General features: G+C 44.6%; 1 protein-coding gene across 8 annotated transcripts in view; it reads left to right on the forward strand.

The window, feature by feature from the left end:
- mtss2b (MTSS I-BAR domain containing 2b) overlaps positions 1 to 14,404 on the forward strand; it is a 38,474-nt gene that overhangs the window by 683 nt on the left and 23,387 nt on the right. For 3 of the 8 annotated variants that reach the window (XM_086071075.1, XM_086071079.1, XM_086071078.1), the window contains exons 1-3: positions 3,660 to 4,109; positions 13,093 to 13,154; positions 13,987 to 14,060. In XM_086071075.1, coding sequence (XP_085927201.1) covers positions 4,023 to 4,109; positions 13,093 to 13,154; positions 13,987 to 14,060 — 223 coding nt within the window. In that variant the 5' untranslated portion in view covers positions 3,660 to 4,022. Of the gene's footprint in view, positions 1 to 3,656; positions 4,110 to 13,092; positions 13,155 to 13,986; positions 14,061 to 14,404 lie in introns of those variants that run through there. The other 5 variants (XM_086071072.1, XM_086071073.1, XM_086071077.1 and 2 more) reach the window with 4 other exon arrangements.

Consider the following 14,404-nt stretch of genomic DNA (forward strand, 5'->3'; position numbering starts at 1 on the left):
CACAGGCATGCATTTTTTTTTTTTAAATCCACAGTTAAAAATGAAAAAACTAACACTGCAGTTTACTGAGTCACTTGGTGGTGAAACACTTCTTTGTGGTTTATGGATGTATCATACTGCCCCCTGGTGGCCAAGGCTCACACACTAGAAGGAGAACAATGTCAATGAAGCATGAAATCATGATGGACAAACTGCTTACATTCAATTCATACGGAAGGGTACGAGGGCCAGTGAAGAGGGGAAAAAAAGGTTGGCAGAATCCTGACAACCTTTTTTTCCCTCTTCACTGGCCCTAATCCTTTTCCGTTAATTATTGCAAATTAATGATGGCATTACTGTATATTTTCTTTAAGTTATAACACTGTAGAGTGGGGTTTTTTTTGGGGGGGGGGGGTCCTGAAGGGGTTGCTGGCATTTCTATTCATTTCACTGACTGTGCCTTGTTTTGATAAAGTGAGGGAAATAATAGAAATGTTTGATTTTTGTGTGTGTTGGCAATAAGAAGGCAGGCGGGGGTTGGGTGAACGTATGTTTGCGGTGGGACGCCTGACAAATGTTCCACTAATCGGCTCCCCCGGGATGCGGCACGTGTGTGCAAAATATTCCGATTTACGACTGGTGCGTGCGTATACGTGCGATCATGAGCCCTTTTGTTGGAGTATATTTCATGAAGGCGAGCCATCTCTTCAATAATTCACGGCGGATGAATATTGATGCGGGTGGATGCTCGCCTCTGTTTGTCCTCGTATCGTTCCTCATCCACGGTCAATAAACACAATTAGCGCGCTTGCCGGCAACGATGTCGTCTGTAAACGGGCGCATTAAAAAGCAAATAAACACAGCGTGGGAACGTTGGTTTCGACTCGCCATCTTTATTGTGAGAATGATGAGAATGTGAATCATGAATGACCTGGAAGTGGACTTGAGTGCATTTCCTGTTTGCGAGCAGATTAAATGCTCCTCATTGGTTGCCTTGAATCCATGCGTTTCCATTTCACCCTTGTGAAAAAAAAAAGAGCTGAATATTTGTTGTTTGTATTGAGAAAAAAAAAGTGCTGAGACCCAGAAAATCACATCGGAAACCATGTGAACAGAAACGATATAGTTAGCCCGATAGCATAGTTGCCCACAGGTCATATTTGAACATTTATGGAAAACAAATCAAATCTGTTTTTATTTCGGATTTATTTGCATTTAGCAAAGAATGTCCTAAAATGTTGGCTGACCTCCACTTTAATCCAAATTTGGACAAAAATACTTTTGGCAATCATGAGAATTGAAACAATATTGCTAGCCAGCATAATGACCTACTTATGTTATGTTTTAGGTTGCGTTGTCTGTAAAAGCGCGTTGTGACAGCTAAGGCTGTTTGAAAGTGCAATACAAAGAAAGATGACTTGACTGTAAAAACAGTTGGGTCAAAAACGGACCGATTCTTTACTTGGGTCAATTTGACCCCATTTTGAGTCAAGAAATGGGTCTTTTAGTGTAAAACAACTCGTAAATATTGGTCTGACCCTTTACTTGGGTCAATTTTTTTTGTCATTTTGTATAAAACAACCCAAAAAGTTGGGCCAAATTGACAAAAAAAGTGGATCGGCCCATTTTTTTTCCATAATTGGGTTACTTTTGACCCAACAGTTTTTAGAGTGTACAGTATGAGAGATATTTGAGCATCTTCAGAAAATGAGAAAAATATCATTTTTAGCACACATTTTTAATTGGTTATGTGAATTAAAAATTATAGACAGACTAACAAAATGTCATACAGGCAACATTTTGAGTCGGAGTTTGATGTTTTAAATAGTCATACATGTGTAAAATAGGCATAAGTGCTGTTGATAGTAAAACGAGAAAAGTGTATCATTTTTTTCATAAATATGTATAAATGAAGAGGAATTGCACAGACATTTTGAAATAATGAAATTACCTTTCATGTTAACCATCTCATTGAAATATTTGGAAATTTAAAATTGTTTAATTTAAATATTTACAGTATATATTTACTTTGATTTTTTTTTTTTTTTTTTTAACAATAACCGTATTATTTCTGAAAATAATAATATTATTTTCTTAAATTCAACAGATTTTCTTCTAGCCGATATACTTTTTGATTGCCCCTCATCATTCCTAGTATTTTCTGCATTTTGTGTGTGCGTGCGTATGGTCTAATTTGAAATGTCAAAATAATGCAGCGCAATCCTCGGCGGGTCCGAGTGTGAAAATGATCAGCTTCAAATGTTTGCAAATGTCTCGTCAACCACGCTTCAATATGTGTGTGTGTGCACATTTAGACGCATATTGTGTGCATCTCGTGTGTGTGTGTGTGTGTGTGTTGTGACGTTTGTGTGTGCGTGTTTTGGTGTGTGAGATGCGTCAGTAACTGGGGCAGAACTGATTGTTGCTGATGGCTGTAGGCGAGCACAGACCTACATTCTGCAACATGAGGAGGAGGAGGGGCATGAGGAAGGTGGACGGGTGAGGAAAATGAGGGTCCCCCCAAACCCCCTCAGCCGTCCGTATATCAGACACGTTCTTCTCGTGGACTCCTTTTCGGCTCGCTTCGCTTCACTGCTGACACTTGGAAGGCCGAGTGCTGACTCAGCGCACAAACAAGGAAGTGGTGCGCACACGCACGCACACACACTCAGCGGACATTTCATTAGGGACACCAGGAACCTTGGTACAACAATCCAGACTTCACACATCATAATGATGGGTTGATAAAGGTAGATGGAGTTAATAATATAAAAAGTCTACACCCCCCCTGATCAGACGATATAAACTATTTCAAAACTTTTCCCATCATAAATGGGACCTATGACCTGCACAACTTTATTGAACAATAGCTGTATGCAATCTTTACAAGAAGATAAGTCCAAATAAGCCGCTGATATGTGGTTGCGTAAGTGTGCACACCCTCTTTTGAGTGGGATGCGGGTGTTCAGGATGAACCAATCCAGAACATTCATTCATTCGATCTCATGTCAGGTGGGAGACACCACACCCCTGTCCACATTCTGATGACCCCAGACGAAGTTCAGCTGTTCTGGTAGGCTTTTCCTGACTTGTTCTTGTTGTTTTCTCCCTCTATTGTGTGTGTAAGCATTTGCATCTTTTGGAGAATTCGAGTGTGTTTTTGTAGAATGTGGCTTCCATCTTGCCCTGCGGACATGTGAAGACAACGGGAGATTGTTGTCACGTGCCCTAAAAAGCCAGTTCTTGCCAGAAATTCCTGCAGGGCCTTCAATCATTTCTCTCACTTCCCCAAATGAACAGACTTAAGATTCTGAGGTCATCTGAGAATTCACCAAAGTCAAATTCCGCGTTGTATTATGTCCGGCATTATTTTCCTGCATGGCGACACATGATAAATCGACATCTTGATAATCCTGATGTATTCTGGGGACGGGAAATTAATAAACGTCGGCTTCATCCCGTCAGGCCTTTTTCTTTTCGGTTGTGTCCGAAAGGAAAAATGAAAAAAAAAAAAACACACACGCGCGCATGCACACGCAAAATTTGGTGACAGTGTGTGCGCCGCGAATGACCACGTGACACCAAGCATCCACAGTTGGTGTTGCTGGAGCCCCCACACCCTCGCCTGCGCAACCAATCGCAGCCCGCGTCTGCGCTCACGCACGCACAAGCGCACGGTCACGCGCACGCCGGCTATCTATCGCTCTATCTGCCTGCGCGCGTCCCTTCGCGGTTTCGCCAAATCCACGTTGCGCCAATCCGCGCGCGCGTCCCGGTACCGTGTGAACGCTGAGAGGGAAAGAGAGAGGGAGGGGGGAGTGAGAGCGAGAGAGAGAGAGAGAGAGAGAGAGAGAGCGAGCATCTTTCGTCCTCACGTCGTTCCTCCTCCTCCTCCTCATCTTCTTCCTCCTCTGCGTGTGTGACTGCTCGAGGGAGAAAACCGGAGCGAAGATCTCCTTGGAAATATCTTGTTTTTCTCTCCGTTTTTTTTCTCATACATTTGGTCGCGCGCTTTGGGAGCGCGCGCGTGCGCGTGTGTGTGAATGGTGGATTTGGCCAACATGGAGACTGTGGAGAAGGAATGCGGGGCCCTCGGGGGTCTTTTCCAGGCCATTGTCAACGACATGAAGGTAAATACGTGTGGTGTGTTCCGTGCTTTGCTTAATAACGACATATGAGCCCCCCCCCCCCCCCCCCCGCCCCCGCCCTCACTCCCCTCTTCCACCTCCATGGGAAGAACCTTGAGATGAATGAAACCCCCAAACGTCCCCAAATGGGCTTTCCTCCTCATGTATTTGTTTTATTCGATCACAATTTTGTTGATCCTGCGCACGTCCGTCCGTGCCCCCTCCCTGCATCCATTGTCGGACGTTCCTTTTTAACGCGCATCCTCATGCATTGCAAGACAGATGCACCCCCCCCCCCCCCCCCCCCAAAATTCAGTCGTTTCGCAACCGCATTGATTTCCAGTCATGGTGTCACGATGCAGGCGTTAGAAACCCTCCGCCACCAGTCCAATGACACCCCCCCCCCCCCTTTAAAAAATAAATAAAAAATCCTGTCTGTCTGCTGGGTAGCTTTGAGATGCTGCGAGCGTGTCATTCCTCAGCATCCCCTTTGTGTGTGTGTGTGTGTGTGTGTGTGTGTGTGTGTGTGTGTGTGTGTGTGGGTGTGTGTGTGTGTGTGTGTGTGTGTGTGTGTGTGTGTGTGTGTGTGTGTGTGTGTGTGTGTGTGTGTGTGTGTGTGTGTGTGTGAGATTGGTCATCCTCCCAGCATAATAACGTTCACTTACGGTGCAAATTTACAATTATGTTTTTCCCCAATTCGATTCAGACAGTGCAGGTGTGCCTAATGTTATGACCTATGTCATCGGCTTTGTGATTGGCTGTCGACCCGGACTCGATTCCAGTTTGGCCGTGACCTGAATGACGACAAGCACAACAGTCAAAGAGTAGATGAGCGACATATTGGCCTAGTGTTGACCACATCTGTCTCACAGCTCTGGGGTTCTGAGTTTGAATCTCAGGCTTCATCACTGGCCGTTGGTGGTTTGCCCTGACGTGACCCGGCGACCAGTCCATTGTTTGTCCAGAGGTGCTTTGGACGTCACGTAGACACGCGTACTAAAAGCACTCAAGTATTTAAGTCGGCACTGATCCAATATAAAGCATTTTGCCAAGTAGTGAAAGGCGATACGTGATCTTTGCGCGCGCGCACGCACGCACGCGATGAATGTGCGGATTAGTTCAAGTGGCTGCAGCTGTGAGCGCATCTTAGCATGCGTCGCGATGCCCTCTTAACTCCACTTGGAGATTTAAAGGGGACATTTGACGTTAAAGTGACTTTTTAATAGCTTGTATACCAACAGTCGTGCGTGTTCATCCATCCGGGGTGAAATTAAACAAGCAATCAAGCTGAAAAAGTCCATTTGAATGAATTGTGATGTCACAGTTCTGCTCATTTACATAATCTCGCCCCCCATGCAGTTTTTTTCCCACCAGCTAGCAAGATGGCGCTGTCTACGTTAGCTTCCAGCGTCAAGCAATTTACAAAAAAACACTTTACTCCGAGTCACACCTTGCAATGTGAAAAATCGGTTTGATAAACCAGCAACTTGAGTTACGATCTTGGTTATGGAACAAACAAAACTTGTAAGTCAAGGTAGCCGTGTCCGCATCAACAGAGGCGCGTTTGCCTCTTTCCTCAATTGAAGTTGAAAACGTTGCCGTGTTTGCCTTGAAAAAGGAAACAGATGCTTGTAAAGGTCAGCCATTAAATACGCGCTCACGTGCCGTCAGCGGCCATTAATGAGAACAGGATGGGGGCGTCGCCACACAGATGACAGACATTTGCAGCAATCATCAACATTTGCTGCTGATCTGGTCAACTTTCAGCCATAACATTTTACAAGTGCAGTGCTACCTTGACTGTTTTGTGATAAAACACTAAAAGAGAGACAAACATATGCATTTTTTAATGTGTTTGCTGTAAAATTCAAGTGTTGGCTATTTATTTACCTTTAAGGGGTGTGGCTAGTGAGTGACATCAGGAGTCTACGTGTGAACTTTTGAGCGTGAGTTGTGGCTTACGGCAGTGTTCTCATTTTCAATTTGTGTGTTTGGCTGGTGGTTTTAATCAATAAATGTTCACTGTGACTCTCCTTGCCCAAATGGCAGGGCATTACAGTTCCTTAACTCTCCATTTTTTCTTCTTTCAAGACCCTTAAGAGCTGGCACAAGGTGGTTAGAGTCAGAGGTGGCAAATCCAGGTCCAGACAGTAAAAACCCTGCCACAGTTTGGGTAGCTAGCTAGCACCCTAGCTAGCTCACATGGTGCTCGTTTACCTGCCAGGGAGCTGGGCTCCAGGTGGCGGAGTGGTACCGTCACTTGCCTACAATGCAGGTTGCCGTGGGTTTGCTTTCCTCGCCTGGGAGACCGTGTTTGTATGTGTGAGTGAGTGGGAAAAAAAAAGAAGGGAGCTAGCTAACTAGCATCAGGGGCTAAAGCCAAACCAGTAGTCACAAATGGTGGCTCTGTATGCGCTATAAACTGTCGTCCTGGTGACAGGCGACGGCTGTTGAGCGTTTGCCGGCAATGTTGACGATTCGGCGTGAAGGTGAATCCTGCCTCCTCATCCTCCTCCCGCCACCATTTTGAGACTCGCGCAGTCATTCGTGGCCTGGTCGCCTAGCAACATCGGCACCTGTGACACAGCATCTCTATTAGTGCTGGGAACGAGACGCGCGCGCGCAAGGACACGTCATTTGCGACACGAAAGATGAGGCTCACGTTTAATCCAAGGGTGTTCCCTTGAGAATGCGATTGATTGGGGTCAACTGTTCCTATTGTTTTGACCCTCCCGTGCAGCTAAATAATGTAGAAGTAAATTAGGTTATGCAGGTACGGAAGAGGATTGGGGTCAGTGAAGAGGGGGGGGGGGGATTGGCAGGATTCTCACTTTAATCACAGAATTTTGACTTTAAAGTCAAAATTCTGACTTTAATCTCCGAAGTTCTCACTTTGAAGTGAGAATTCTGTGATTAAAGTCAGAATTCTGAGAATAAAGTCAGAATCCTGGAAACCTTTTTTTTCCCCTAATCCTCTTCCGTAGAAATCCATGCACCTGAAATTGATATTAAAATTATTATTGAAGTACAAAAAATATCTTGAAATTAACATTTGAATGATATAATCAATTTAAATTTAAATGAACAATTCTTAAAAAAAACAAAAGAAGTTCGTTTCTATTTCCCCCCTCGTGTGGCGTCCACCTTAACCTTTGCCTGCACATAAACTTATCACAGCTTCCACGAGGACACTTTGACAAAACATTTTTTGTTAATGAGCTTGTTGACCCCCAATGCAACCCCCCCCCCCCCCACCAACCCCCACCCTTGCACATAATGTCACTTCAGCAGCTTGGATGTGCAATGTGTCTTAAAAAAATGCCGCTTTTACTTCCTCTCTGCCTCCCATCGCAATCCTCCCTTCCTCTTTGCCGTCGGCACACGCGCTCCACCCGAAATGTGTGTGCGTGCGTGTGCGAGTGCGAGTGCAGCAAACATGCAAAGTGGCCTGCTTGCTTTTGTGCTGCGTAGACTTGAACACACACACATCGCTCGCTGGAAAACTCACCCCTATGCATGTGTGTGTGTGTGTGTGTCCGTGCATGTGCGTGTGTGTTTACAATGGCACAATGTATGTCTGCCGGTGTATCCCTGGAGGCCGGGCTTAATCTGCACGCACGCACGCGCGCGCGCGCGCACACACACACACAAGGGGTCAGAGTCACGGTCAGTGGGCCGAATGCCATGGAAGAGAAGCAGAAAATATTTCCGTGTATTTTCCCAATAGGCAGTCATGGAACGCCAAAGAATCCAAATGCAGCCCCCCCTCTACTGCGGGGTGTATCAATGCTTCATGGCTTTCGTTACCATGACGACAAGGGCAGGATGAGGGTGACTACTTGTTGAGCTCAAAAAAATTGAGTGTAACAACTGCTATCTGCTGCTGCTAGAACATCGACTAGATACTTAAATTTAGGTGCTGTCTCCGTCTCGTGTTTTACTAAAAATTCAAATTATTGACTGCGACTGTTCGAGATGTGACGAGATTGAAGGATCCATTGACCGGATCTTTGATACTTCCAGAGGTGGCAAATCCAGGTCCAGAAAGTAAAAACCCTGCCACAGTTTGGCTTCCTTTCACGGCAGTGCATGCCCTTCATCATCATCATCATCATCATCATCATCATCGCAGTCCAGTGCAGCTGTACTAAATCAACAATACTGACGCTCTGTCTGTCCCCAGTGCCATAAAGAGAGACGAATAGAATACGAGTGATTCAGCAAATTTGAGTTGTTTTGCTCGTACAAAGGGGGAGCAAAATGAAGTCACTATTCTGGTCCGGTGGAAGTGGATCATTAAATTTGAGGGCATGAAGAACGGGCCTGTTTCTTCTCTCTGTCTCTTGTTGTTCCCAACTGCCTTTAAAAGCCTTAAAAAAAAAGGCTCGAAGAGAAAGCAGAGAATGAGAGCAATGTGAAATTGTGAACATAAAGCTGGCTTGACAAGTGAACGCGGCGGCCCGCTTGAGTGCCGCCCAGAACCAAGAAGCGACACACCCAAACGTTGACGTTGCGCTTCCACCGTCTTGTGTCAAAAATTAAAAGTCAACCATCGTCATACTTTTACATTGCAAGTGTGTGTGTTAAGTTGATGGATAAACGGACTCGTCGAGTGCCGATTAGAATCAGGTCGTGTATTTTCCCAGGGGAATATTCACAAGACTTTTTTTGTTCAATGTAGAAGAAAACCATTTTTAAAAAAGACATCCCTGGCTAGACGAGAAACGAGTGGGCTGATCTGACCTTTGACTCTTAAGGACTTTCTCCAACTTCTGTTTGGCAAAGAATATCAGTTTTATTGTTGAATGAAATTGGTTCATCCCTGCAAGTTGACCAGAAACTGGAAGTTGTCGAGTACTGTTAGAGTAGACAATATTAAGTATTGTGCTCTTTGCGTGTTCAATTAACTGAATGGTGAGATTCTGGTGAAGAAGTCCCTTTGCAAAGGTATCATTAAAACAGAAGCTTCTGATGACAAAAACTGACGACACTCAAATCGTGTTCTGGTCAGATTGTGTGTCTCTCTACTCCGGCACATCATTATTTATTGAAAAGTGGGTGAATACGAAAAGTCTCCTCCCATCAGCCCACAGTACATTTGTTTACAACTCAGTGAATACCAAAAAATCCCCCCTTCTGTTCCCATAGGTATAAATCAGATTAGAAAAAAACAATAATAATTAGCCTGTGCCTCCCTTCCGACCGAGACCGGTACTAGACTAAACTCCCTTCAAGATAGCAAATGTAAAAACCCGTTGCCCCTTCTCCTCTCATGAGAGTAACACAGATAAGAATACAATTCTATTCATTGAGCCATACTGAGTTAACTAAATCCAAAACGGCTAAAATATAAATTGAAACTGAAAAACAATGTTAATAACTTAACAGTACCGACTCGAATCAGGGATCCACGGACCTGATATTGGAACTTAGCTAATCTATCCATCTTGGGTCATATTGAAAAGCAGTAGTCTTCGAAAGTTTTGTTTGGGAAAAGAGTGGGTGTTGGAACTGTTTATTGGGAAATGTATGGGAGTTAAAACCTTTTTATTGGGGAAAAACATGGCTTTAGAAACCTTTCAACAAGAAAAGTGCAAGTATTGAAAAGTTAGAGCGGGTGTTGAAATATTTAATTGGGAAAAGCGTGGATGTTATTGTGAAATGTTGAAATACTGAATCCAGAAAAGTTTGGGTGTCGAAGACTTTCACTGAGAAAACTTTGTGTTGACACCTTTCATTGGAAAAAGTGTGGGTGTTAAAATGTTTTAATGTGGGTGTTCAAGCCTTTCATCGGGAATAGTACAGATGTTGCAAACTCTCCCTGAGCATAGTGTGGGTATTTTAACCGCAGTAGTGTTGGTGTTTAAGTCTTTCATCTGGAAAAGTGTGGGTGTTGAACACTTTAATAGGGGAAATGTGGGTGTGGAAACCTTTTTATTTTGTAGAGGTTGAAATATTTGATCAGGAAAAATGGGGTTGTTGAAACCTTTCATCAGCAATAGTGTGGGTGTTGAAGCGTTTCATCTGGAAAAGTGTGGGTGTTGACATGTTTGATTGGGAAAAATGGGGGTGTTTAACTCTTGCGTCCCTAAACGGTCTTTTGAGCTCATGTTGTTCTTTCCGTGCGACTTGCAGTTCTTCCATTTTGCCTGTGAGACAAATGTTGCCAGTTGATCTCGGGGAAGATCTCTGCTTTTCCTCCCTGTCGTCCCGCTTGTCCCGCTTCTCGCGCTTCTCGCGCTTCTCGGGCTTCTCGGGCCGCCGCTGCGGACGAGGAGCTTAACGTCTCTTTTGTTTGGCCGGCGGCCGGCAAGCCAAACAGAGGAAATCCAGCAAAGAGCCTCAGAGAGCGATGGAGAGGAATGGAGGGATTAGCCTCGTTTTTTTTTTTTGCGCTCTAATCGCACCAATTCACACGATGACAAAGAAGCTAATTTCATATTCGATCAAATGAACGACCATTTTTTTCATCAAAAATGTCGACTTGAACTGTGTTTTGTAGTCACACAGGGAGGACACACATTTGTCTTTTCATTTGATGCACACGTGGACAAATGACTTTACATTGACACGTCAGGATGTCGTAATCTGACGCCAAATTAACTCCAAAAGATCAACAAAAATGAAAAGAATTAATTGTGCTAATAAAAATACACGAATTACATCAATAAAAAGAATGTAAAGAAAGTTTTGGCTTCAATTCAATGGATATCGTACTGCTCCTTCCGTTGTGCACCATTTGTGTTCAAATAGCCGCTGCTGAAAGAGTTACAACGCCGCAGCACAATGCTATTTGTTAGCCCGTCGATTACGTTTCCCATTTGGTGCTAGCATTAAGCTAGCGGACTTCGTTAGCATGAAATCCCTTGCCTCACCTACTGTGATGTCGCAGCCCTAACGCTCCTTGTTAGCATTAGCATTCCAAGTCAAATCCATGAAGACTCCTGAATTGATGCTATCATGCTAAGCTAACTGGGAAAGAGCAGCGTGTATTGACATTGCTCCAGAAGTTTTTTTTTCTGGTGGAGACAAACAAGAGGAATATTGAGCCCGAGTGTGACGAGAAAAGCTTTGACAGGCCTCACAAAGGCAATCGGGGGGGGGGGAAGAAGAGGCCATCTTGGCTGGATCCCAGCATCCTCCGTCCTTAACGAGCCAAACGTTTTAACGAGCTGAAGATGATGATCTCCTCTTACTTCCACTCGGCGCGCTTTTGTGCTGCAAGCCAAAGAAAAAGCTTTTCGCTCACACAAAAAGCTTCTCTGGAAAGTGACATGAATGTAAATCATATTTTGAGATGCATGAAATGATATCGCTTTCAATGACGGAAGATGGCGAGAGCAGTTAAGTTCTGTCATCGGTTCAAGAGACCCTTCATTTTAGTTCATACCACCATCGACTGCCCGAGTACTGACTAGAACCGTGGATCCACTGAGCGGATTGTTGAATTTGGATAGCTCCGCCTTCTGGTTGTACAGAAAATCAGGAATTCATGCTCTGACCGGTGAGATAGTGACAAATCGGCCATCTATTGTTGGAGTACTGACGAGAATCAGGGAGGCAGCAACACCACATTTCAACGAGTTCACGTTCCGCAGAATCGTACTGAAAATCAGTCGTTTGTGAAATTGAGGCAAATGGACTCAACTTTGGCTTGCACTGCTCGAGTACCGAAGAGATTCCCACTTTCTCAAAACCTTGTATCGGGAAAAGCATGCGTGGAGAAAAATGTGGGTTTTGAATCCTCATTGAGAAACAAGAAGTGGGTGTTGAACATTTGCATTTTGAAAAGTGCGGGTGTAAAATATTTGATGTGCAAAAGCGTGGGTGTTGAAAACTTGTTTTGTGATTTTGAGTCTTCGGTGAAGCAATTTTGTTGACTTTTAACACCGTCGTCGTACGGATAATGAACGAATGGATGGATTGTGTTGTCGAATATGCTAATGAGGCAGGGTAGCGTGTGCGTTTGCGCGCGCACGCACGTGTCCCGACACGAGGGCGTCGCTCCACATTATCTCCCGTCCGCACTACTTCATCTTGGCAGTGCACTTCAAACGAGCGTAGGGGGGGGCGTGGGGGGGGGGGGGGCGTGGGGGGTTTCGGTTGCAGGCGAGCCGGCGAGCGAGTTTTGCTACCAAGGGACAACTCGGATGCCAACCCAAATGATGCCACATCAAACGGGCCACATCAAAGATATTTTGCCGCTTGTGACATCACTGTTGATAGCCCCGCCCCCCCGCCCCTCACCACCGCTTTGACGCACACGCCACCGTTGCTCACGTTGCTGCTTGCCATTTTGTGGGGGTGTCGCCAGGTTGATGATGTCACCAGCTGATACGCGCGTACGCACAAACGCACACACAGTCAATTTGCAGGCGTTTTATAGGGTTCAGAGGTCAGCGTGGATCAAGTGTAATGTAATCTGGGATGCAGCTGGGGGCTGAGATAGCAGCGTAGGGCGCGGTCGGGGGGGGGGGGGGTCATTAGCAATACTTTGAAGCTCCTGCGTGTGTGATTTCTGTCTGTTATACATGTGTATGCGTGTGTGTGTGTGTGTGTGTGTGTGTGTGCGATGCATACACACGTTTGTGAGTGTTGTACGAGTGTTCGTGCTGTGTGTGTGTTTGTTAAATGTGTGTGCACGTGTTATTCTTCATGTAGGTTTGTTTGGTAATGTGTCTGTTTGTTGTGTGTGTGTTCGATACTTGTTTTTTGTTATATTTACGTATTAGTGTTATGTGCACGTGTGCATTTGTATGTGTTTGTGTGTTATATGGAATGTGTATCTGTTATATTCAAGTGTGTGCGCGTGTGTACACGTGTTCTGTTATGGGATGTGAAGGAGAAAAATGTCAGGTGTGTCTCCAATCTTCAAAACAAGAGAAAAAGAAACTCAATCTAATTCCACATGTCAGGCATGATATTTAGCGTGTGCGTGTGCGTGTGTGTGTGTGTGTGCGCGCGCGTGTGTGTGTGTGTGTTCCAGTGCTCCTATCCAGTGTGGGAGGACTTCAGCGCAAAGGCCACAAAGCTTCATTCGCAGCTCAGGTGAGTTTGCTGATCAATGTGTTGTTATGCAACAATTCTTTATCCTCTACAACACAGTTGTCAAACTCGCGGCCCGGGGGCCAGATCCTGCCCGCCACATCATTTGATGTGGCCTATAAAAGCAAATCGTGTTCTTCTTCTTCTTCTGTGATGCTTGAAAACAATCTGTAGCAAAATTTCAAATTGTCTTATAAGTCGGGTTGAGATATACTTTTTTTTTTAAGGCCAAAACCAGTATTCACTCATGAGTACTCACCGATATGATACATATTTTTAATACATCGAATTTCACTTCACTTAATGACAGATCATTGTGAACAAAATCGTATTCCTTTCTGATATTCGCTGTGTTTTCAAACGGTCACTGCTTAGTGCCAACTACTGGTGAGGAGGAAGAACTTTTTTTTGTCCTCAAAAATCAAAACCACCTTCCCATTTCACAAGTACCCAATGTTGATAAGGTATCAGTAATGGGCAGAGGTGGCAAATCCAGGTCCAGAAAGTAAAAAAAATCGGCCAGAATTTGGAGCTAGCTAGCTCCCCAGGTGCTTGTTTACCTGCTAGGGAGCTAGCTAGCTAGCTAGCATCAATGGATTTTTTTACTTTCTGGACCTGGATTTGCCATCTCTGGGTATGGGTGTCACTTTCCTAGTGTAATGAAGACGTCGCCCCCTGGTGGTTGGATGACTAGTGGTTGACTAGAGCAGATCCCTCATTTGAATATAAAAATCGCGATGATTACGTTCATTTAGTCGTGGCTGCCAAAATTGTGATGCCGATTAAAATGTGACGAATCGACTATTTCGTAATGAATGCGGACGTGTCTTTGCAGAACGACGGTTTTAGCAGCGGTGGCTTTCCTGGATGCTTTTCAGAAGGTGGCGGACATGGCAACCAACACTCGAGGTAGGAAACCACATTTTTTGCTGCGTATTGTCTTGCAGCATCAGACTCGTTTTGGCGTTTCCCGCAATTCCATTTGTTTGCATTCAGACATCCTTACGTTAACTTGGGCGGATAGCTCATGGCTAACGGAAATTAGCCTCACTATTATGGTCATTTGAAACCGCTGTTACTTTACATCAAACAGTGTGTTGTGTTTAAATGCAGCTTCAGCTCGTTTGCTTCCATCTTGACGTCGTCAACCAACTCTTAACAGTTTGGGATAATGTAATTTTCATGCTTGACTATCCCTCCATTTTCTGAGATTAATTGTAACATAGTTTTACTTTTTTTTCCCTGCAATTTTA

Source organism: Leptonotus elevatus, chromosome 3 (genome assembly GCF_054856555.1).
Source record: "Leptonotus elevatus isolate MCC_2025b chromosome 3, RoL_Lele_1.0, whole genome shotgun sequence".
Lineage (NCBI taxonomy): Eukaryota > Metazoa > Chordata > Actinopteri > Syngnathiformes > Syngnathidae > Leptonotus > Leptonotus elevatus.